The sequence below is a fragment of the Pongo pygmaeus genome, chromosome 20, assembly GCF_028885625.2.
Source record: "Pongo pygmaeus isolate AG05252 chromosome 20, NHGRI_mPonPyg2-v2.0_pri, whole genome shotgun sequence".
Classification (NCBI taxonomy): domain Eukaryota; kingdom Metazoa; phylum Chordata; class Mammalia; order Primates; family Hominidae; genus Pongo; species Pongo pygmaeus.
The window spans coordinates 34,726,339-34,751,256 of record NC_072393.2 but is presented as its reverse complement, the minus strand read 5'-3'; the positions used below and the strand labels follow the sequence as shown (position 1 = coordinate 34,751,256).

At 48.3% G+C, this 24,918-nt stretch overlaps 1 protein-coding gene across 5 annotated transcripts in view; it reads right to left on the bottom strand.

Moving 5' to 3' along the window:
- Positions 1–6,826: 6,826 nt before the first annotated feature.
- Positions 6,827–24,918, bottom strand: part of VSTM2B (V-set and transmembrane domain containing 2B) — a 38,453-nt gene continuing 20,361 nt past the window's right edge. For 3 of the 5 annotated variants that reach the window (XM_063657480.1, XM_063657481.1, XM_054465732.2), the window contains one exon: positions 6,827–7,532. In XM_063657480.1, coding sequence (XP_063513550.1) covers positions 7,444–7,532 — 89 coding nt within the window. In that variant the 3' untranslated portion in view covers positions 6,827–7,443. The remainder of the gene's footprint in view (positions 7,533–24,918) is intronic. The other 2 variants (XM_054465731.1, XM_054465729.2) reach the window with 1 other exon arrangement.

The window sequence follows — 24,918 nt, the reverse complement described above, 5'->3', positions numbered from 1 at the left end:
TTCATCCACTTGTGGGCTCCTTACACCTCTGCTTCCCCACACCAAGGTAACCACAGTCCTGTATCCATCTTCACCTTTCCATTGCTTTCCTTTGAAGACAGTTTTATCTTAGCTACGTGTTTTCTTAAGAAGTCTATCTGTCCATCCATCCATCCATCCATCCATCCATCCATCCATCCATCCTCCCTGTATCTGTTGGTTTTAGTTTGGATTTAACTTTATGACAAAGGTATTATACTGTATGTAATCTTCAAGGCTTTTTTCTTTTTTCTTTTCTTTTTTTTTTTGAGACATGGTCTCACTAGGTCACTCAGGCTGGAGTGCAGTGGTGCTATCAAGTCAAAGCTCACGGCAGCCTTGACTTCCCTGGCTTAAGTGATCCTCCCACTTCAGCCTCCCATGTGCTACCACATCTGGCTACATTTTAAAAATTTTTAATAGAGACAGAGTCTCGCTATGTTGCCCAGGCTGGTCTTGAACTCCTGGGCTCAAGCGATCCTCCCACCTCAGCCTCCCAAAGTGCTGGGATTACAGATGTGAGAACCCTGCCCTTTTTGGGGGTTTTCCCCACTAATAGATGCTAAGACTCAGTGTTTCGTTGCATGTTCCTTGCAGTTCATTCACATTGACCCTTGATGGAGTAGCTGGTGTTGTGTTCATATCATCGTGAGAACTTTCTACAGCATCTGCAGCCTCTCTCCTGTAGATGGGAACTCATCTGTTTCCAGGGTATTGAATGGGGCTGCCTTGAAGGTTTTTTTTTTTTTTTTTTTTTTTTTTAATGTTCCCCAGAGCACAAGAGAAAGAGATTTTGCCACTAAGGATTGGAATCTCTGGGTCACAGTACGTGAATGTTCACTTTTAACAGTTAGTGCCAAAGTGTTTTCCAGTGAGGTTGTATCAATTTACACTCCCACAGTCAACCACAGTCAATGCTTAGGTGATCTTGGAGATGGACAACTTCTCTAACACTTGGTATGTCAGACTATTATTTATTTTCACTTTTTTAGAGATACGGTCTAACTCTGTCACTCAGGCTGGAGTGCAGTGGCGTGACCATAGCTCACTGCTAACTTGAACTCCTGGGCTCAAGCGATCCTCCTGTCTCACCTTCCTGAGTAGCTGGGACTACAGGCTTGCCATCATGCATGGCTATCTTTAATTTTTTTTTTGCAAAGACAGTAATATGGTTTGGATGTTGGTCCCCTCCGAATCTCCAAATCTCATGTTGAAATGTGATCCCCAGTGTTAGAGTTGGGGCCCGGTGGGAGGTGTTTGGGTCATGGGGCGGATCCCTCATGAATGGTTTTGTGCCATCCCTTTGGTGATGAGTGAGCTCTCTTTCAGTTACTTCGCTTGAGATCTGGTTGTTTTAAGAGTGTGGCACCCATCCCCTCCTTGTCTCTCTCCTCACGGCTCTCCCCTCCTTGGCTGTCACTTCACCTTCCACCACAAGTGAAATCTTCCTGAGACCTCACCAGAAGCCAAGCAGATGCCAGAATCATGCTTCCTGTAAAGCTTGCAGAACCATGAGCCAAATAAACCTCTTTGCTTTATAATTTACCCAGTCTCAGGTATTTCTTTACAGCAATGCAGTAACAATGGACTAACACAGATGAGGTCTTGCTATCATGCCAAGACAGGGCCTGGAACTCCTGGCTTCACGTGATCCTCCTGCCTTGGTCTCCCACAGTGCTGAGATCACAGGCATGAACCACGGCACCCAGCTTTTGTCAGACTTAAATTTTTGATAATTAAGTGGGCATAATCATTGTGGCCTTGATTTGCATTTCTCTCATAACTATTGAGGCTGAAAACCTTTTATATTTTTTTCTGGCCATATTTTCTCTCCCATGATATGGTGGTTCACATCCTTTGTCCATCTTCCTATTGTACTTTTTGTGCATTTCTTTTTTTTTTTTTTTTTGAGATGGAGTCAGCTTGCTCTGTAGCCCAGGCTGGAGTGCAGTGGCACGATCTCAGCTCACTGCAACCTCTGTCTCCTGGGTTCAAGTGATTCTCCTGCCTCCACCTCCCGAGTAGCTGGGATTACAGGCATGTGCCACCAAGCCTGGCTAATTTTTGTATTTTTAGTAGAGATGGGGTTTCACCATCTTTGCCAGGATGGTCTCGAACTCCTGACCTCAGGTGATCCGCCTGCCTCGCCTGTGTGAACCACCATGCCCAGCCTGTTTTTGCTTTTCTTATTGATTTCTAGGAATTCTTTGTACATGTTTGATAGTAATCCTTTCTTGGGTGTATTTTGTAAGTCTCTTTTCACTTTCTTTGTGATGGTTTTTGATAAACAAATGCTCTTTGTTATAATGTAGTCAAAATTGTCCATATTTTCTTTCTTTCTTTCTTTTTTTTTTTTTTTTGAGACAGAGTCTTGCTCTGTCACCCAGGCTGGAGTGCAGTGGCACAGTCTCAGCTCACTGCAACCTCTGGCTCCCGGGTTCAAGCAATTCTCCTGCCTCAGCCTCTGGAGTAGCTAGGACTACAGGTGCACACCACCACACTGGGCTAATTTTTGTATTTTCAGTAGAGATGGGGTTTTACCATGTTGGCCAGGCTGGTCTTGAACTCCTGACCTCATGATCCACCCACCTCGGCCTCCCAAAGTGCTAGGATTACAGGCATGAGCCACCGTGCCCAGTCCATATTTTCTTTTATAATTACCGCTTTTTCGGTCTCATTTAAAAAGTCATTTCTAACTTCAAAATCTAAACGAGACCACATATGCTTTCTACTAAAAGTCCACTTACCATTTCTCCCTTTTAAACAATCAGGTGCAGGGAACACATGTGATCTTTGTTGGGTCTTTGCTAGTTGGTGGCAAGTTAGGCTTGGTGTGAAGACATGTTTTCTATGACTTGAAATATATTTTTGGTGCTCCTTGGGTCTTTGTCATTTAGAAGGGGTCACCCCTGGTGGTGTTTCCAGTCTCTGCCTCATGTTGTGTCTGAAGCCACAAAGTGGGGCAGGTCCCTCATAAAGTCGTGGGTTTTCCACGTGTTTCTAGGGCCCCTGGCATGAGGTAAAAGGTGCATTTATGCTGTGGTAGGGTGTGCAGGCTCTTCTTGGCTGATGAAGGCAGCGAGCCCCGAGGGGCAGCAGCTCCATTCTTGGGAGACCGGGCGCCCCAGTTGGCTGAGGTTTCACCAGTGCTGCACTATTCCTGCTGCCGCAGCCTTAGTGAGAAGGAAAGAAATGGTGTTCTAAAGCAGCAGGCTGCTACATACAGGTGTGTGCATGCATGTAGGGGCAAATGCACCAAAGCCTCTGGCCACCTGTCCCCCAGGAAAAGCAGGAGTTGCATCCTCTGAAATGCAGGCAAAATGAATGCCCAGTGTCACCCAAAGTGGGGATGCGCCCACTGGAAGAAGCAGTGCAAAAATAGGCAAGAACTCGCCGGGTGCAGTGCCTCACACCTGTAATCCCAACTCTGGGAGGCCGACGTGGGTGGATGACCTGAGGTCAGGAGTTTGAGACCAGCCTGGCCAACATGGTGAAACACTGTCTCTACTAAAAATACAAAAAAATTTAGCTGGGTGTGTTGGCGGGTGCCTGTAGTCCCAGTTACTTGGGAGGCCCAGGCAAGAGAATTGCTTGAACCCAGACGCAGAGGTTGCAGTGAGCCGAGATCACGCCACTGTACTCCAACCTGGGCGACAGAGTGAGACTCCATCTCAAATAGAAAAAAAAAAAAAAAAAAAGCAAGAACTGTTGCCTTGGCTGGCAGGGGCAGAAGTCCCTTTAGCCATGAGCTCAGCAGCTCACAAATGGCTGTTTGCTGTATTCCAACCAACGGCAGGCTTGGATCTGACAGAGCTGTTGTTTTCTGAGCCAGAGCTGTAACCAGGAATGTGGGGTTGAAACAGAACTGAAACTCAGGATGCTGCAGCTCTGCTCATACCACCTCCCATCAAATTCTGGGAATTCCTGTCCTTCCTTCCAGGCTATGCCCCTAAATGTTGGCCGCTGCCTGGAGGGTGCAGGTGGGTCAGCACCACATGAGGTGCTAGAATCAGGGACAATCCTCATCACCAGGCAGAGCAGGGCTCCTCCACGGGGGTCTGGGCTTGGCTCGGTCTCCCCCTGCCCCCACCCTGGCTGCCCTCCTTCTCTTCCCTGCTGTCACTTAGCCCCGGGCTGGGGTGGAGTTTGCACTCCCTCTGCACTCCTGTCCCTCGCTTTGGAGATAGTTGCTACACAGACCCACAGCTCCACAGTCCCTTCAAGCAGGCGGGGGTCCTCTCAGCCTGCACCCGAGCTCCCGAGGCCGCCCACAGTGCATTCTTCCCAAACCGAAATCAATTGTCTTGTTCTCCAACCCCAGCCCATGTCTGCCGAGGCTGAAAGCAGACTCCAAAGGGAAAGGCAGTTTTGGGAGTGAGCACCATGCCACGGTTTTCGTTTCTGGAGAGCGCTTCTCTCTTCTGGTTTGTATGCATTCCATAAAACACAGTGCAGGCTGAGCGTTCTTTGTCCTCATTCTTGGAGTGCATGAGACCCCAGAAAGCACGAGCCCAGACCCCATGGATCGGCACTGCGGACACTTAGGGGTGCACTTAACTTCTCCTTTCTTTGTGTCCGGGGCCCTGGACCAGCGGGAATGCTGGCAGCCTCTCCATGGGAGCCTGGGTCCAGAGATTTGCCTTGGCTTCCAGCCCCACGACAGCCCATCTCAGTTCCATTAACTTCTGCTGGAGGCCGGGTTCAGCCTCCCCTTCAGGGAACTTGCTCAGCCTCATGCTCGGCTTCCCACCTGGAAGTGCTCTGTGCCCAGGAGGCAGATATGAGGAATAATTTTCTGTGTTTGAGGTGAATCCTCTTAGTGCTGAAAAAGCTGGTTTCTCCAAAGCATACCTGTTCCTCTCACCAAGGCCCATCACACCTGCCCCTCCCCTGTGCCCATCACACCAGCCCCTCCCCTGTGCCCATCACACCAGCCCCTCCCCTGTGCCCATCACACCAGCCCCTCCCCTGTGCCCATCACACCAGCCCCTCCCCTGTGCCCATCACACCTGCCCCTCCCCTGTGCCCATCACACCAGATTCTCCTCTGTGCTCATCACACCAGATTCTCCCCTGTGCCCATCACACCAGCCCCTCCCCTGTGCCCATCACACCAGCCCCTCCCCTGTGCCCATCACACCAGCCCCTCCCCTGTGCCCATCACACCAGCCCCTCCCCTGTGCCCATCACACCAGATTCTCCCCTGTGCCCATCACACCAGCCCCTCCCCTGTGCCCATCACACCAGCCCCTCCCCTGTGCATATCATGCTAAAGGTTAGGAGCTTCCAGGCTGGGACCTGACCACCTGTGTTTGTACAGAGGCATCTGGTTTTGGTGATGGGGAATGACTCCCCAGCCCTCCATCCCCTGGAACGATCTGGTACAACGTCACCCTTACTGACACACTGTCCCCGTTCCACTGGTATCCGGGAAGTACGGTTTGCTCTCCAGCACACTGGGCCAGTATTTAACGTGACATTAGCTGCTGCAGTATTGAGTTAACTATAAAAGGAGATGATCCTTCTGGACAGAATCACTATCCACCAGACAGAGTGATTAAACTTACAGCTCGATTGGTGCTGATCAATATAAAGGAAATGTGAAACAAGTTAATGTACCCATCAAAAACAGCTGTCCCGACGTTCTCTCCACACAGGCCTCCCCCGACATCAGCTCCATCCTGGGGGTCCCCGACATCAGCTCCATCCTGGGGGTCTCTGTACACGTGGGACTGTCCAAATGCACAACTACTCCTCCCCTGAGCTAAATACAGTCGATCAACTACACACTGAGCCAATCAGGACAGGCTGGGTTATGCTGCGATAACGCCCGAAGATGAGTGGGTGAAGCGGCAATGGCGGACTCGTCATGGGGCCGCAGGATCCAGCGCTGGCCACAGGGAAGGCTGTGTTCATCGCAGTCACTCAGGGACCTAGGCTGGAAGAACACTTGCTGATGTGAACGCTGCGAGTCGTCATGTTAGAGGACAAGTGCTTCGGAGGGCGTCGCACTAGCAATCCTGTGCCTTGGACTAGAAGCAATGCGGATCCCTTCTGTTCCCAGCTCATGCGCCAGAGCTGTGGCCCCACCCGCCACAGGAGGCCAGGAAGCGCTATCCTGCCGCGGGCCTGGCCAGCGGAGAACGGAAGTATTTGGTGAGCAACATCAATGACAACCACACTTATTGAAACTGCAGGTGTTAAAATCTGGCTGGGTTTTAAACAAATCCATGGGCTCCAGCTATCTAATGAGATGCTGTCTTAGAATGAAGTATAAATAGTAGCCCCCACCCAGGGCATGCCCGTTTCCTTAGGACATGTGTAACCTGCCCCAAACCTATGAGTTTCAGAGGCTCAAAGCAATCTTCGGATGCACGGGAAGGAGTGTGGCAAGCCCTACTTTCTCTCCAAATTTCCCCTTCAAACTAGCAGCAAAGCTAACCACAGTAAATACACCTTGACATACAATCTCCAAGTGGGCGAATGAATTGCATGATTCATTGAAACGAAGTGGGGGAGGAGTGGTTCTTGACTTATTTCACAACTCCTCCTAGCGATCTCCTTTCCTTCAGGACCCAGGCTGGGGGCTCGTCTCACTGCCACCTCCATGAGGTGCCCTGTCCCTAGGGGAGGCTGGGCAGGTGCTCCCATCTGTTCAGCGTGGTCTCAGCCAGGTGCCCTGGGCTGTCCTCCACGCCGGGTGACACCCAGCCAAAAGTGCAGCTGGCATCAGAGCACAGGAGGGGACGGCAGGCAGCCAGGCTGCAGTGGGTACCAACGCTTGACATTCATACATGGCTGTAGAAAGGTTATTTCAAAGTTGTTTTTTATTCAACTGTTCTTCAGCAATATACAATACAGTTTATAAACAAGTGTCTGACCTTGTTTCCAATCTTTATTTAAAAATAAATATTATTGACAGTGAATTTTAATTATGATAAGATGTGTCTTTTTTAATCAAAATGCCTTAAAAGAAATAATTTAATAAAAAAGAAAAGCCCCCAAAGAAAAAAAGTAAATTAAAAAAAAATCCTAAACACAATAATCTACTAAAAATATTTTGCTTTGTCAAAAGGCTTTGACCCCAACATTTGTACATATTATCCTAAAGATAACTGCTCAACAGTTCGTGCAAAATGAAGACTTGGAGGGAAAGTGTAGAAAAGAAAACTACATTGAAGTAGAGAAATCATTGATTCCCATGCAGACTGCATGGGCCAAACTCCAAATTATTTGGAAACTAGATGCATTATTTTAGGTGTTCTACATTTGTGTAACTTCCCCAAAAATATGATTTATTTATTTTCCATGTGGACTTTTTCATGCGTCTCTCAGTCTCTCTGTGTCCATCCAGCGATGTGGTCCTCACCAAGGGCCCTGGGCAGGTCATGTGCGGCCTCTGATATGCTCGGGTTGGCCTTGTCTGTCAATGTCCCACGAGCAGACGCAGGAACTTATGCAGAGCTAACAGAAGCAGGGACAAGAGCGGGTCTGTGGTGTAGCTACGGCCGGTGCCTGCAGGGGATGAGAAAACAGGCAAGGTTAACACCTGAGTCACTAGAACCTAGGAGCTCACAGCAGACCAGGAATAGTGAGTCTTCCCCAGGCTGGGGCCACTCACGCTTAGCACCCAGCTGGAGGCTGGTGCACGGTGGCTGCCTTGGTTTAATGATAAAGCATTTTGTTGCTGCAGTTTGTAATTTACAGACCATACACTTTAGGATCCTAGTGAGATCAGACACAAGCGCCTGGCCTGAAGTGGGGAGTGACAGCTCTAATGTCCAAGTCATTACCTTATTTTAATAAAAAGATGATATAAGCTGGGCGTGGTGGATTATGCCTGTAATCCCAACACTTTGGGAGGCTGAGGCTGGAGGATCATTTGAGCCCAGGAGCTTGAGACCAGCCTGGGCAACATAGTGAGACCCCATCACAACAAAAAATAAAAAATTAGCTGTGTGTGGTGGCATGCACCTGTATTCCCAGCTGCTCAGAAGGCTGGATCGCTTGAGACCGAGAGTTGGAGACTACAGAGAGCTGTGATCGCACCACTGCACTCCAGCCTGGGAGACAGAGTAACACTCTGTCTCAAAAAAAGAAAAAAAAAAAGATAATATGCTTCCTTCTCCCCAGATACATGCTGCAAAATGTCCTCATCATTTCTGGCCCTGCTTGTCCTCTTCTTCCATGAAGGCTACAGGATCGCACACAATTCTGTCCCTTGTGCCTCCCGGCATCCCCTCCATGACCCTGCCTAAACTGCATAGCTTCGCACTCCCACACACCCTGTCTCAGGCATCCTGATGTTGCTGTGTGTAAGTCTTTTTTCCACAGCAACCTTGTCTGTCCACCCTTTGGGTTGCAGTGTGGAGCTGAGAAATTGCACGTTGGTGGAGATGAGTGGGCTGGGGTCTTTGAGGAATGACCCCAGCAACGTCTGGGTCACTCCCACCTGTCACTCCAATGTGATCATAACCTGGCCCCTGGCCTGCCATGGATGCCGTAACACCTGTGCCTCACCCTGCTTCACCTTGGTCCCCTGCCTGGCTCCCCGTTGGTCCTTAGGGTCTTCATCTGTTTTAAGGCCTCCCATGCAACTGGGGAAAGCCCATCCATAAACCCTGGGCTTCTCACCTGGAAAGTGGGATGCTCCCTCCAGGGTTATGAGAGGAGCAAGTGTGGAAGCGCCCTGCACAATCCTTGGTGCTGCCAAAACCCCTGGGGGACATCACTGCTACTTGCTTAGTCAGCAGCATGAGTGGATGTTGTTTCCAGCCCCGCCCTGCTCACCTGCACCATCCGGAGGCCTCTCTCTTCCCTTCTCTTGACCCCACCAGCTGGGCTGCAGCCCCATGCCTGTGAGGAGGGGTGTGGGAGACCCCACGCTGTGTCAATTTTCAGTAGTGCAGAGGGCTCGACTGCTTTCACTCCGCTACTGCAGCCAGGACGGCTGGTTCCCTCCAGCCTTAATAAACAGACACTTGAGGCTTCCCTGACAAAGCTGGGCCTGAATGCACAGCTCTCCTCTCTCCAGGTAGCAGCACACTTAATCCTTCCTATCCAAGGCGTCTCCTGCTCCTTAATTCTCCCTGCTCTGGCCATAGCTGTCTGTGTCATGGAGTTCATGTCCTGGTCCCCATCATCCTCTTTTTGTAGAAGGAGGAGGTTGTACAAATCATCTGGCCTGAAAGTCCAGGATTCCACCTGACCACTGTGGGAAACACAGGCTGTGTTCAAACATCCAAATGCAAAGTGGGTGGTGCTATCCGAGGGGCAGGTGAATTGTCCATAGACCATCGCTTCTGCACACAGTTCTGAGCCCCGGCTGAGAAGCGTTAGGACAGCAAAACTCCAGGTGTGCAGACCTTCCTCTCCAGATCTTTATGCTTCAGGCAGTCGTCCCTCCTGGCCCTCCTGCAGTACAGCTCAGGCTGGTGCTCTGCCTCTGGGCCCCTTTTGTGGGAAGAATCGTCCTGCGGTTGTCACTGCGAAGACTCCAATCTGCTCTCATTGCTTGCTGTCGGGCATTACTGGGAAGGACGGTGGGCGGATGTGATGGACAAGCTGATGGATGCCCAGGTGCCTGGGTGGAGTTCACTGAGGCTCGGGTGTGTGGAAAGTGGGGATCCAGCCAGGAGAGCAGGGTACTGCCTCCTGGGTACTTCACCCACAGCCAGACTGGTCCCATGGGCCTCAAAGATCTCCTGGCTCTGATTTATTTAATTAATTAATTGAGATGGAGTTTCGCCCTTGTTGCCCAGGCTGGAGTGCAATGGTGCAATCTCAGCTCACTGCAACCTCCATCTCCTGGGTTCAAGCGATTCTCCTGCCTCAGCCTCCCAGGTAGCTGGGATTACAGGTGCCCCACACCACACCCAGCTAATTTTTTGTATTTTATGGGGTTTCACCATGTTGGCCAGGCTTGTCTCGAACTCCTGACCTCAGGTGATCCACCTGCCTCGGCCTCCCAAAGTGCTGGGATTACAGGCGTGAGCCACCACGCCTGGCCTTTTTAATTTGTTTTTTAATTTTTATTTTTTTGAGATGGAGTCTCACTCTGTCACCCAAGTTGGAGTGCAGTGGCGTGACCTCAGCTCACTGCAACCTCCGCCTCCCAGGTTCAAGTGATTCTCCTGCCTCAGCCTCTCGAGCAGCTGGGATTACAGGTGCTGGCCACCATGCTTGGCTAATTTTTGTATTTTTAGTAGAGATGGAATTTCATCATGTTGCCCAGGCTGGTCTCAAACTTCTGACCTCAAGTGATCTGCCCACCTCGACCTCCCAAAGTGCTGGGATTACAGGTATGAGCCATCGTGCCTGGCCCCTGGCTCTGATATTTAGGCTTCTGCAAATCCTGACACGAAGGCAGGTGCAGGTGAGACAGAAATAATCTGCATGAGGTGTTTAAAGGTGGATGCACTTGTGCATGGAACTCCAGGCCCTCAGGGTATGCAGCAGCAGGGGAAATGGCTAACAGGAGGGTGAGCCTGGCAACATGAACCTTGCCTGGTGCCCCATGGGACCATTGGCATGGAGATTTCAGGAGACATTTAAAATTGCCTCTAAGTACTCCCAACTAGTCATTGGCACTATCACAGCCTCACCTACTCATGTTTAAAAGGTTTTAAATTGCAAGATTTTCAAAACACCGTTGATTGAAATAACCAGCCTGCCACTCTGTGCTGGGCCAGGGTGGGGGCTACGGTGGCAGTGGGGCTGCAGCATTGGCTCCTGGAGGCTGATGCCTGGGGAGGGTTCACCCAGGGTCTGCTGTGTCTCTGCTGGTGGATGTCTATATGGGTGGCCAGGGTTTGGCTCCTGGATGACACTTCATTCTCTCCCTGGCCTGGCACTGATGTTGGGGTGGGAGGGAACCAAGAGAAGTGGGATGGTGCAGTGGGCTGGCACTAGAGAGATGGGCTTCCAAGCCTAGTCCTGTTTCCAGCTTGCTATGTGACCCGGGGCAACATTCTTCACCTCATAAAATGGGATGTGCATGGCTCCATAAAATTAATATGTGCATGGCATGTCTCACTGGGCAGGGGTCCAGATTAAGCAATATCATAGTGGTTGATTGCAAAAATGGCTACAAGTCCCCCTTCCCCATCCCAGCATCCCTATCATAGTGCCCTCCCACACTGACTCTGGGCTTGGCCACATGACTTGCTTTTGCTGATGGAACATTATTGAGTGTGAAGTGAGCAAAGGCCTGAAAGGTGCTTGTGCACTGAGGTTTGCCCTCTCTCGTGCCTCCTAGAACCCATTGTCACATGAACAAGCCTGGGCCAGCCTGCTGCAGGATAAGAGCCATGAGATGTCCTAGTGGACATCCCTCTAGACCAACCTGGCCTCAATTGAATTAGCAGCCGATCATAGACACATGAATGAGCCCAACAGACCAGCAGAAGAATCGCCCAACTAAGCCCAGCCCAAATTGCTGAGCCACAGAATCCTGAGTCAAAAACGGCTGTGGTGTTCTGCCAAAGCCATTGAGTTTTGGGGTCCTTCATTATGTATCAAAAGCTAACAATACAAACATGTAAACAACAGCGCCTCAAACAGAATCAAGTGCCATGCAAATAGATGTTACAGAAAAGGGTGACACAGCTTCTTCTCTAAAAGGGCTGGAGAATAATCTTTCTCAGGTTGTGGATTTCCTTCTCTCAAGAGGAAAATTTTCCAAGCTAGAACCAGCAGGGCAAACTATCTCTTCAACCACCTACTTATTTATTTAAAATATTATTATACTTTAGGTTCTGGGATACATGTGCAGAATGTGCAGCTTTGTTACATAGGTATACACGTACCATGGTGGTTTGCTGCACCCATCAACCGGTCACCTACATTAAGTATTTCTCCTAATGCTATCCCTCCCCTAGCCTCTCAACCTCCAACAGGCCCTAGTGTGTGATGTTCCCCTTCCTGTGTCCATGTGTTCTCATTGTTCAACTCCCACTTATGAATGAGAACATGTGGTGTTTGGTTTTCTGTTCCTGTGTTAGTTTGCTGAGAATGGTGATTTCCAGCTTCATCCATGTCCCTGCAAAGGACATGAACTCATCTTTTTTACGCCTGCATAGTATTCCATGGTGTATATGTGCCACATTTTCTTTATCCAGTCCATCATTGATGGGGATTTGGGTTGGTTCCAAGTCTTTGCTATTGTGAACAGTGCTGCAATAAACATATGTGTGCATGTGTCTTTATAGTAGAATGATTTATAATCCTTTGGGTGTATACCCAGTAATAAGATTGCTGGGTCAAATCGTATTTCTGGTTCTAGATCCTTGAGGAATAGCCACATTGTCTTCCACAATGGTTGAGCTAATTTACACTCCCACCAACAGTGTAAAAGCATTCCTATTTCTCCACATCCTCTCCAGCATCTGTTGTTTCCTGACTTTTTAATGATTGCCATTCTAACTGGTGTGAGATGGTATCTCATTTTAGTTTTATTTTTATGTTTCTTTAAAAAATTTTTTTTATTTTATTTCAAGTACTGGGACACTTGTGCATGACGTGCAGGTTTGTTACATAGGTAAACATGTGCCATGGTGGTTTGCTGCACCTATCAACTCATCACCTAGGTATTAAGCCCCACATGCATTAGCTATTTATCCTGATGCTCTCCCTCCTAACCTCCCCACTGACAGGCCCCAGTGTGTGTCATTCCTCTCCCTGTGTCCATGTGTTCTCATTGTTCAGCTGCTACTTATTAATGAGAACATGTGGTGTTTGGTTTTCTGTTCTTGCATTAGTTTCCTGAGGATAATGGCTTCCAGCTCCATCCATGTCCCTGTAAAGGACATGATCTCATTCCTTTTTATGGGTGCCTAGTATTCTATGGTGTATACACACCACGTTTTCTTTATCCAGTCTATGATTGAGGGGTGTTTGGGTTGATTCCATGTCTTTGCTATTGTGAATAGTGCTGCAGTGAACACATGTGTGCATGTATCTTTATAATAGAATGATTTATATTCCTTTGGGTAAATACCCAGTAATGGGATTGCTGGGTCAAATGATATTTCTTGTTCTAGGTCTTTGAGGAATCACCACACTGTTTTCCAAAATGGTTGAACTAATTTACATTCCCACCAATACTGTAAAAACACTCCTATTTCCCCACAGCCTTTCCAGCATCTGTTGTTTCTTGACTTTTTAATAATCACCATTCTGATTGGCGTGAGATAGTATCTCATTGAGGTTTTGATTTGCATTCTCTAATGACCAGTGATGTTGAGCTTTATATATATATATACATATACGTTTGTTGGCTGCATAAATGTTTTCTTTTGAGAAGTGTCTGTTCATGTCCTTTGCCCAGTCTTTAATGAGGTTGTTTTTTTCTTGTAAATTTGTTTAAGTTCCTTGTAGTTTCTGGATATCAGACCTTTGTCAGATGGATAGATTGCAAAAATTTTCTCCCATTCTATAGGTTGTCTGTTCACTCTGATGATAGTTTCTTTTGCTGCACAGAAGCTCTTTAGTTTAATTAGATCCCATTTGTCAATTTTTGCTTTTGTTGCAATTGCTTTTGATGTTTTCATCATGAAATCTTTGCCTGTGCCTCTGTCCCAAATGGTATTGCCTAGATTTTCTTCTAGGGTTTTTATAGTTTTGGGTTTTGCATTTAAGTCTTTTTTGTTTTTTTGAGATAGTGTTTTGCTCTTGTTGCCCAGGCTGGAGTGCAATGGCACCATCTCTGTTCACTACAACCTCTACCTCCTGGGTTCAAGCAATTCTCCTGCCTCAGTGCCCTGAGTAGCTGGAATTACAGGCATCCACCACCACACCCAGCTGATTTTTTGCATTTTCAGTGGAGATGGGGTTTCACCATGTTGGTCAGGCTGGTCTTGAACTCCTGACCTCAGGTGATCCACCCACCTCAGTCTCCTAAAGTGCTGGATTACAGGCATAAGCCACCGCGCCCAGCTTACATTTAAGTCTTTAATCCATCTTGAGTTAATTATTGTATAAGGTGTAAGGAAGAGGTCCAGTTTCAATTTTCTGCATATGGCTAGACAGTTTCCCCAGCACCATTTATTAAATAGGGAATCCTTTTCCCATTGCTTGTTTTTGTCAGGTTTGTCAAAGATCAGATGGTTGCAGATGTGCATCTTATTTATTTCTGAGTTCTCCATTCTGTCCCATTGGTCTATGTGGCTGTTTTTGTAGCAGTTTTTGTACCATGCTGTTTGGTTACTGTAGCCCTGTAGTATAGTTTGAAGTCAGGTAGCATGATGCCTCCAGCTTTGTTCTTTTTGCTTAGGATTTTCTTGGCTATATGGACTCTTTTTGGGCTCCATATGAATTTTAAAATAGTTTTTTTTATAATTCTGTGAAGCATGTCAATGGTAGTTTAATGGGAATGACATTGAATCTATAAATAGCTTTGGGTAGTATGGCCATTTTCACAACATTGATTCTTCCTATCCAAGAGCATGGAATGTTTTTCCATTTGTTTGTGTCCTCTCTGATTTCCTTGAGCAGTGGTTTGTAGTTCTCTTTGAAGAGATCCTTCACTTCCCTTGTCAGCTGTATTCCTAGATATTTGATTCCTTTTGAAGCAATTGTGAATGGGAGTTCATTTGAGATTTGGCTCTCTTTTTGTCTGTTGTTGCTTGTCTATCACAGGAATACTCGTGATTTTTGCACAATGATTTTGTATCCTGAGACTGTTGAAGTTGCTTATCAGCTTAAGTCGCTGTTTGGCTGAGACAATGGGGTTTTCTAGATATAGGATCATGTCATCTGCAAACAGAGACAGTTCAACTTCCTGTCTTCCTATTTGAATACCCTTTATTTCTTTCTCTTGCCTGATTGTCCTGGCCAGAACTTCCAATACTATGGTGAATAGGAGTGGTGAGAGAGGGCATTCTTTTCCTGTGCTGGTTTTCAAGGGGAATACTTTCAGCTTTTGCCCATTCTGTAGATATTGGCTGTAGGTTTGTCATAAATGGCTTTCATTATTTTGAGGTCTGTTCCATCAATACCTAGTTAATTGAGAGTTTTTAACATGAAGGGATGTTGAATTTTATCAAAGGCCTTTTCTATATCTATTGAGATAATCATGTGGTTTTGGTCTTTTATTCTGTTTAGAATTATGTTTTGTGCATCCCAGGGATGAAGCTGACTTGATTGTGGTGAATAAGCTTTTTGATGTGCCTCTAGATTTGGTGTGCCAGTATTTTATTGAGTATTTTTGCATCGATGTTCATCAGGGATATTGGCTTAAAGTTTTCTTTTTTTTTTTTTTTGTATCTCTGCCTGATTTTGGTATCAGGATGATGCTGGCCTCATAAAATGAGTTAGGGAGAAGTCCTTCCTTTTCAATTGTTTCGAATAGTTTAGGAAGAAATGGTAACAGCTCCTCTTTGTACCTCTGGTAGAATTCAGCTGTAAATCCATCTGTTCCCAGGCTTTTGTTGGTTGGTAGGCTATTTATTACTGCCTCAATTTCAAAACTTATTACTGGTCTATTCAGGGATTCAACTTCTTCCCTGGTTCAGTCTTGGGAGGTTATATGTATCCAGGAATTTTTTCGTTTCTTCTAGAGTTTTTAGTTTATTTGCATAGAGGAGTTTATAGTATTCTCTGATGGTTGTTTGTATTTCTGTGGGGTCAGTAGTGATATCCCCTTTATCATTTTTTATTTTCTATTTGATTCTTCTTTCTCTTCATCTTTATTAGTCTAGCTAGCAGTCTATCTATTTTATTAATTTTTTCAAAAAACTAGCTCCTGGATTCATTAATTTTTTGAAGGATTTTTCATGTCTCTATTTCCTTTAGTTCTACTCTGATCTTGGTTAACTATTTCTTTTCTTTTACTAGTTTTGGAGTTTGTTTTCTCTTGGTTCTCTAGTTCTTTTAGTTGTGATGCTAGGGTGTCAATTTGAGATCTTTCTAGCTTTTTGATGTGGGCATTTAGTACTATAATTTTCCCTCTTGACACTGCTTCAGTTGTGTTCCAGAAATTTTGGTACATTGTCCCTGTTCTCATCGATTTCAAATAACTGCTTGATTTCTGCCTTAATTTCATTATCTACTCAGGAGTCATTCAGGAGCTAGTTGTTCAATTTCCATATAGTTGTGTGGTTTTGAGTGAGTTTCTTAATTTTGAGTTCTAATTTGATTGCTCTGTGGTCTGAGAGAATGTTATGATCTCAGTTCTTTTGCATTTGCTGAGGAGTGTTTTACTTCCAATTTTGTGATCGATTTTAGAGTAAGTGCCATGTGTCACCAAGAAGAATATATATTCCATTGTTTTTGGGTGGAGACTTCTGTAGCTATATATCAGGTCCACTTAATCCAGAGCTGAGTTCAAGTCCTAAATATCCTTGTTAATTTTCAGTCTCAATGATCTAATATTGACAATGGGGTGTTAAAGTCTCCCACTATTATTGTGTGGGAGTCTAAGTCTCCTTGTAGGTCTCTAAGAACTTGTTTTATGAATCTGGGTACTCCTGTATTGGGTGCATGTATATTTAGGATATTTAGCTCTTCTTGTGGAATCGATCCTTTTCATCGTTATGTAATGCCCTTCTTTGTCTTTTTTGATCTGTGTTGGCTTAAAGTCTGTTTTGTCAGAAACTAGAATTGCAACCCTTGCTTTTTTCTGCTTTCCATTTTCTTGGTAAATTTTCCTCCATCCCTTTATTTTGAGCTTCTGTGTGTCTTCGCATGTGAGATGGGTCTCTTGAGTACAGCACACTAATGGGTCCTGACTCTTTATCAGTTTGCCATTCTGTGTCTTTTAATTGGGGGCATTTAGAGCTTTTACATTTAAGGTTAATTTTGTTATGTGTGCATTTGATCCTGTCATCATGATGCTAGTTGGTTATTTTGCAGACTTGTTGACATAGTTGCTTCATAGTGTCATTGGTCTTTGTACTTCAGTGTGTTTTTGCAGTGGTTGGCAACAGTTTTTCCTTTCCATATTTAGTGCTTCCTTCAGGAGCTCTTGCAAGGCAGGCCTGGTGGTGACAAATTCCCTTAGCATTTGCTTGTCTGAAAAGGATTTTATTTCTTCTTCGCTTATAAATTTTAGTTTGGCTGGATATGATATTCTGTGTTGGAAATTCTTTTAAGAATGTTGAATATTGGCCCCCAATTTCTTCTGGCTTGTAGGGTTTCTGCTGAGAGGTCCACCATTAGTATAATGGGCTTCCCTTTGTAGGTGATCTGGCCTATCTCTCTGGCTGCCCTTAACATTTTTTTCCTTCATTTCAACCTTGGAGAATCTGATGATTATGTGTCTTGGGGTTGATCTTCTCATGGAGTATCTTTCTGGGGTTCTCTGGGTTTACTGAATTTGAATGTTGGCCTGTTTTTCTAGGTTGGGGAAGTTCTCCTGGATGATATCGTGAAGTGTGTTTTCCAACTTGGTTCTGTTCTCCCCACCTCTTTCAGGCACTTCAATCAGTTGTACGTTTGGTCTTTCTACATAATCCCCTAGTTCTTGGAGGTTTTGTTCATTCCTTTTCATTCTTTTTTCCTCTAATCTGGTCTGCCTGTCTTATTTCAGTGAGATAGTCTTCAAGCTCTGAAATTCTTTCCCCCGCTTGGTCAATTCAGCTATTGTGATTGTATTGTCAAGTTCTTGTGTTTCTCAGCTCCATCAGGTCAGTTTGGTTCCTCTCTAAACTGGTTATTCTAGTTAACAGCTCCTGTAATGTTTTCTCATGTTTTTTAGTGCAGCAAAGTTTGTTATTATCCACTTTCTGAAGCCTACTTCTGTCAATTCATCCATCTCAGCCTCTGCCCCATTCTGTGCTCTTGTTGGAGAGGTGTTGCAATCATTTGGAGGAGAAAAGTCACTCTGGCATTCTGAGTTTTCAGTGTTTTTTCATTGATTCTCATCTTTGTGAGTTTATGTAGCTTCAACCTTTGAGGCTGCTGGCCTTTGGATGGGGTTTTCTTGCAGGGACTTTTTTTGTTGATGCTGTTGTTGTTGCTTTCTGTTTGTTTGTTTTTGTTTTAACAGTCAGGCCCCACTTCTGTAGGGCTTCCGTGGTTTGCTGGGGGTCCACTCCAGACCCTATTCACCTGGGTTTCTCCCACACCTGGAGGTGTCATCAGTGGAGGCTGCAAAATAGCAAAGATGGCTGCCTGCTCCTTCCTCTGGGATCTCCATCCTGGAGAGGCACCAACCTGATGCCAGCATGAATACTCCTGTATGAAGTGTATGGTGACCCCTGTTGTGGGGGGGGTCTTGGTTGGCTGGCATGGGATCTGGTACTGCTTAATGAAACACTTTGGCTACCCCTTGGCAGAGGGGGTGTACTATGCTGGGGGGGATCCCACTTGTCCAGACTGCCCAGATTCCTCAGAGCCAGCAGGGGAAAAGACTAAGTCTGCTGATCTGTGAAGACCGCGGCCGCCCCTCCCCCTAGGGGCTCAGTCCCAGGGAGATCAGAGCTCTGTCCCTATACCTCTGGCTGTAGTTGCTGAAATTCCTGCAGGGAGGCCCCACCAGGTGAGGAGGGATGGGTCAGGGTCGGGCCTAAAGGGGCAGTCTGACCATGATCTGCCACAGCTGCTGTGCTGCATTGTGGGGAATTCCTCCTGGGTCCAAACCACCTAGTCTCCCCAGTACTGGCAGGGGAAAAGCAGCAGACTGGAACTGCAGTGATGGCTGCTGCCCTTCCCCCTGGGAGCTCAGCCATCTTAGGCAGCAGGCAGCCTCAGTGATGACAGCTGCCCCTCTCCCCGGAACTCAGTAGTCTTAGGCAGTCTCTAGCCGAGTGGCGTGCTTGGGACCCAAGGCCCTGGTGGCATGGGCTCATGAGGGAGATCCCCTGACCCACGGGTTGCACAGATCTGTGGAAATAGCATGGTTTCCTGGGTAAGGTAGCATGATCACTCACTGCCTCCCTTGGCTGGTGGTAGGTGCTCCCCTTGCCCCATGCGGCTCTCAGGTGGGCCACCGCACCACCCTGCTTTTCCTCGCTCTCCATGGGTCTTGCCAATGACCCAGTCAATCCCAGTAAGAGAACCTGGATACCCCAGTTGCCGGTGCAGGATTCCTCAACCACTTATTTTGAGACATCCCTGGATCTTCGGCAAAAGAAGGACTTAGGATTTGCAACCTTTTACTACCTGATTCATCAGACATATAAACAATCTAGGTTTCCCAAATGAATCTGGGCAGACCAAGGAAGACTGGCTTCCAGGCTGGCCCTGAGTAAGTGGGGTCTGTTCATCAGCAATGGTTCAGAGCTCAGGAGGCTTGCAGCCGTGTGTCCACCTGCTCCCCAGGCATTGCCTCCTTTTCCAAATGTGACACAAGACCCACAGAGGTGAAGGATGTTGCTCAGGATCACATTGTCTGTTCCACTGTCTAGCACCTGGCCTCTGCTGTCCATTGCTCTCCAGAATGACAGGTCCTAGGCCCAAATTGACCCTACAAGGCAAGGCCCAGAGGGTGCATTCTGCTCAGCTGAGGTAGGATCTCATTCCCATCCCTGTAGCCTCTTTTTTTACATGGTGTGGAGACATCTGTGTTCCTGGGGGCTGTGTGCTGAGGGGGCTGGCTGGCACGCAGGCTGATGCATTGATTGGATGCTAATGGTTTCTTTATCTATTCCCTCCTGTCCTAAGGAGTACCAGGAATAGCGCTGGAGCACGCGGAAGTTTATTTGTCATGATTAAGCTGCAAAATCAGGCTGCTTGAGAGGTGAGGGAAGCCCTCTGATGGAACAGTAGCTGATTCATTCCTTATATTAAGCAAGTATCATCATTTTGCTAATCACTCTTCTTAAAGGAATCAAAGCTTCTTTGGCTCAAGATTAAGATATCAATTAAGATATTAATTTTTATCATTCAGATAGTGAGCAGAATAAGAGAGACGCTGGAGCCATTTGAAAGAGACCCTCAAAGAACACAATGGGCATCTCTACTTCCCCCTGCCTCCCACCCCACCATAAGCACTAAAGGTGCCAGCCCAGCAGCTTGTCTGGGAAATTCCTCATTTCAATTTATCAAGCAAAAGCGGAATTCCACATCCCTGCCAGAAAGCAATATGGCAGCTCTCAAGCCATTTGACGCCTTGTGCTAAAAGTAAAGGTGAAGGTTCCTCCAGGCCATCGTCTGACCCAAGCTCTGCCCAAGCCTGTGAGTTAGCTTCCTGGAGAGTGGGGAGAAGGGCTGGGAAGCCCCATATGGGCTGGGACTTCCATAGGCATGGAGTATCTGTTTCTATGCTGTGGAATGGAGTGCAGATGGGCCACTCCTACCCTGTGGGCATTGGGATCACAGTAGGGGGCTCCCAGCTTACCAGCCTGCACAGCTAGCCAGGTCAGCCACTGCTGCCCATGTTTCTAGAAGTATGGATGTCTTCCCTCTGCCTTTGGGGTACTCTGGGCCCCGGCTGTAGTCTGTGGCCCTTGTCCTCTGGCTGTGGCTTAGAAGAGAGCTGCAGCCCTCTCCACTGGGGCTGAGAGCCTCTGGGCCTGGCCAGGTCCCTTGCCCCTGCAAACCTGCTGGTGGCCTGGGAGCTGCACCTGGGGTCAGGGGTTTGCAAACAGTGCTGTTTTTTTCCTTTTGTTTTTTTTTTTTTTTTTTTTTTCAGGTTTGAGAAGAGTAAGTAAAATGAAGACACATTTGAGGCCTGGCTCTACACACAAAAATGGACAACAGGCTGGTCTGGCTCTTGCAGCCTGGCTAAGTGGAGACTCATTTCGTAGGCCGACGCTGTAATACTTCTCCTGTCTTTCACTTGCTTTGTCCAGTATTGCACAGAATATTCACACACTGAGTACAGGCAGCCACTAGAGAAGAGCTAGTTCAAGGGAAGACATTGTCATCTTCAGACAAAGCCATTCCAACAGCAAGCTTGGATATTCTACCATGAGGACAACCATGGAGGTCTCACAGACAGGTCCCTCTTCTGTGTCAAGCAGATCAAGCCCTCTTGCGTCCGTTCTGCATTTTGTGCTGTCATAGCACATTGATTGATTGACTGATTGACTGACAGGGTCTCATTCTGTCACCCAGGCTGGAGTACAGTGGTGCAATCATAGCTCACTTCAGCCTCCAACTCCCAGGCTCAAGTGATTCTCCTGCCTCAGCCTCCTGAGTAGGAGGCTGCCACCATGCCCAGATAATTTTAAAATTTTTTGGTAATAATAGAGTCTTGCTATGTTGCCCAGGCTGCTCTTCAACTCCTGGCCTCAAGTGATCCTCCTGCCTTGGCCTCCCAAACTGTTGGGATTATAGGTGAGAACCACCACCCCTGGCTTATAACAGGTCTTTAGTCAGAACAAGGGCTTCTTGGCTAGAAAGGTTAGAGAACCAAGCTGAGGGTCCTGGATAGGGGCCCCTCAGCTCTGATGTTCAAGCCTATTTCTAGTCTCTTTTGCTGTCATCTGAGAATGAAACAAGAGGACTGCCCCCAAGGGGCAACCATGGCCTTGATGGGCTGGACTTGAACATCCATTTAGCCATGGGGATGGCTGTCTGCCTGGGGCAGCTGGGAGAAGACCTGCTCTTCCCGATTCCCCATCATCTTCCCTGGGGCCTGCTCCGGAGTGCAGCAGAAGGCTATGCCCCAGCTGAAGGAGGGTGCTCTGTCTCCAATCCGTCTCCGAGCTTCCTGGGGCCAGTGTACAACGAGTTTCTCTGGGTTTGCAGGGGCTTGTGGAGTGACAGTAGGAGAGGGCATCTAGTAGCCATCCTGGCTACAGTCAAACCCCATCATTTTCCCTGTGGGGAGACATATATGGTCCAGATGCCAAGGCCAGGGTCAGGGCCAGCACTGAGGCCAGCATCAGAGGTCTCCTGGGGCAGCACTGGGGCCAGCGTCTGGGGTCTCCTAGGGCAGCCTTGGGGCCAGCATCAGGGTTCTCCTGGGACAGCACTGGAGCCAGCATCAGGGGTCTCCTGGGGCAGCACTGGGGCCAGAGTCGGGGGTCTCCTGGGGCAGCATTGGGGGCAGCATTGGGGCTCTCCTGGGGCAGTGTTGGGGCAGCACTGGGGGAAGTATCAGGCTGTCCTCGGGCAGCACTGGGGCCAGTGCCAGAGCTCCCCTGGGGCAGCATGGGCGCAGCACTGGGGACAGCGTCAGGGCTCCCCTGGAGACTGGCCTTTCACTCTTCTTATTTCCCTGCCTGCCCCACTCCCTGATTTCCTGGTTACAAACTGCTGTCTTCTACAGAGCCCAGGGACAAGGTAAAGGCACAAAGTGGCCACCTGAGGGCTGTCTGGTTTGCAGAAGGGTCTAGTTTGGTGCACACAGAGTCTTACAAATTGTAAATTATAATCCGGCATGTAAAAATTGGGAGACTTCTACATAAAAGCAGAGATTCAGGTATTTCCTAGAAAGGCCCCAGAATCAGCAACCCCAGGCCTGCTTTTCCACCAAGCTACAGGACGCTGGGGTGGGTGGGGGCTGGCTGCTCTTCCCAGCAGAAATCCTTCTCCTCATCCCTCCCTGCTAGCCCCCAGCCTGGGCCCAGGGTGAGCTGTCAGTCCCGCCCCCGCCTCCTGCGCAGTTTGGTCCCTTTTGCTCAGTCAACCTGGCCCTTTGTGGCTGCCTGAATTTGCACTCTATGTGCCAGGCCTGGCGCAGGACCCAGGAGGCCTGGCATGCATCCTATCTTTGTCCCTATGCAGTTGTGTGGCCAGACACGCCCCTTCCTTCATGCGGGGGGCTGGCTCTCCTAGCTCCCACATTCCTGGCTTCCTGATGGGGCTCCTTGAGCCTGCCCCACCCTGGGAGCATCTGGCGTGATTTCCCAGGCCATGCTGAGAACCTGGCTCCCAGCTCTCCCCTGGACGCAGCACTGGCCCAGCCCGCTGCAGGGTGAGAACCTCTGCCACCTTGCAAGGAGGTTGCCTCCCTTGTTGATGTTTTATTGAAAGCCTCTTCATGGATATTTATTCAAAGGCAGTCAGCGAGGAATAATTGAACACTAACGGAGTTTGGGTAGAATTAGTTTCTGCCATAAAATTAATGTGTACTGTAACTGGGGCAGAAGCGAGGGGCCACTGATGCAGTTGGGCTTTAAAGGAAATCGAGATATTTTAAAGAAAAGTCCAGTGTGGGGTGCGGACCTGTGAGAGCAGACGAGGTGTGCACAGGTCCTCCTGCCCCGTCCCTCGCTTCCAGGCCCTGGGTAGTCAGCTCCTGTGTTTGCAGACAAGCTCTCCTCCTGGGGGTGACGTCATATCCCTTGAGGATGATGCCCAGATGGCTGCCTCCGTGTCCAGGAAGTGGAAGGAGCCTGAGCACTCCTGGGCGAATGTGGCTGGGCTGCCTGTTCCCCGCCTGTTTTGGCCATTCCCTGCTGTGCCCTCTCTCCCCTGCCGCAGCCCCAGTTCAGACCTCCACCATGCCCAATGACAGCAGTGGCCCCTAAAGCATTCTCCTGCCTTCATATCCACTCCATCCTTCAGACGCATCTGGACACTCTCCCTGAGATGCAGAACCTTTGATGACTGCCCTCTGCCCACAGGAGAAAGAGCCACTGCCTGAGTGCCACAGTTGGGGTTTCTCCATAATCCCCTATCCCCCCACTTCACTCTGGCCACTCCCCTGCTGCAGCCATGTGCTCTGGTTCCCTGCAAGCATCTCCAGGCTGACCCCGAAGAATGACTAGTCCCCTACTTTTCCTTTGTCTAGATACTGCCTCCTCCAGGCAGCCCTCCCTGAGCACCCAGACACAGAGGGCTTGGTACAAATGTCTATGCTGTTTGTTTAGGTGCCCCTTGCCTCCGCCTTCTTGTCTTTTGCTACCCCCTAAGTGTCTTCCTCACATGTCCTACCTCTCTGGTCATGGAGGAAGCCCATGTGTCAGAGGGCTGGCCTAGGGCCTCCCTCTCTCCTCAGCCCTCAGCAAGCAGTCCCACGCACAGCCAGGACATGGCAATTGCCTGGTGTTGCAACTGACGACCTCTAGCCAAGAGCAGATGGCAGCGACCAGACCAGTCAAGCAGACAGAACCCAGCACCTTTAGGATAATGAGGCAAAGGTTGCCAGCGCTTATTAGGGCCAGGTACTGCAGCAAGTACGTGACCTACGTTAAATTCAATCCTTGTAACGGCAGGAGTTACTTTTACCCCTATGTTATAGTTGGGGAAACTGAAGTCCAGGGAGATGAAGTGATTTGCCCCAGGCCTGGGGTTGCCAGATAAAAAACAGGACACTCCATTGAATTTGAATTTCAGAAAAACAATAGATACTTTTTAGTACAAGTATGTCCCAAATATTGCATGGAACATACTTACATTCGTAAGATGTTACTGGTGGTTTGTCTGAAATTCAAATTTAACGGGGTGTCCTATATTTTTATTTGCTAAATCTGGCAGCCCAACCAAGGCCACACTGAGATAAACAGCAGGGCTGGGACTTGCACCCAGGCAGTCTGGCCCCTGTGCACACCTAACCACCGCCACACACACCACCTCTCGGGCCCAAAGAGTTGGAACTCTCCTTCCCCACGAATGCCTCAGCCTGACCCCGGCCCCTGGCTACTTGCAAGGGAAGGAGAATGGGGGATGAGATTTTTCCCTGAATGTTAACATTCATGGTGGCTTTTTAATGTGGCCAACTTTGCCGCCACCTCCTTTCCAGTTTTCCATCTCTTTTGAGATAACATCTTGCCCCCAATGGCCCTTTAATGATGTCACTTAATGTGAATGGCAAACAGGCCTTTTCTCTGTGGTCGGGCAGCTGCTGTCGGGGGGGCCACTGGTGGCCCGACTGCAGTGAGCACCGGGGTGGGGGGGAGGGCTCCCCAGCGGGGATGGCAAGGCTGCCTCCCTCAGCGTGGGGCCCATTCCTCACCTGGGGGGCCCCTGCCCCATCTGGATTGCTAACCTTCGAGGCTGTGGGCTGCTAAAAGGCACACAATTCTCAGTGCCAGCAGCTGCACTCGGCCCCTGCAAGAGAATTTTCCCC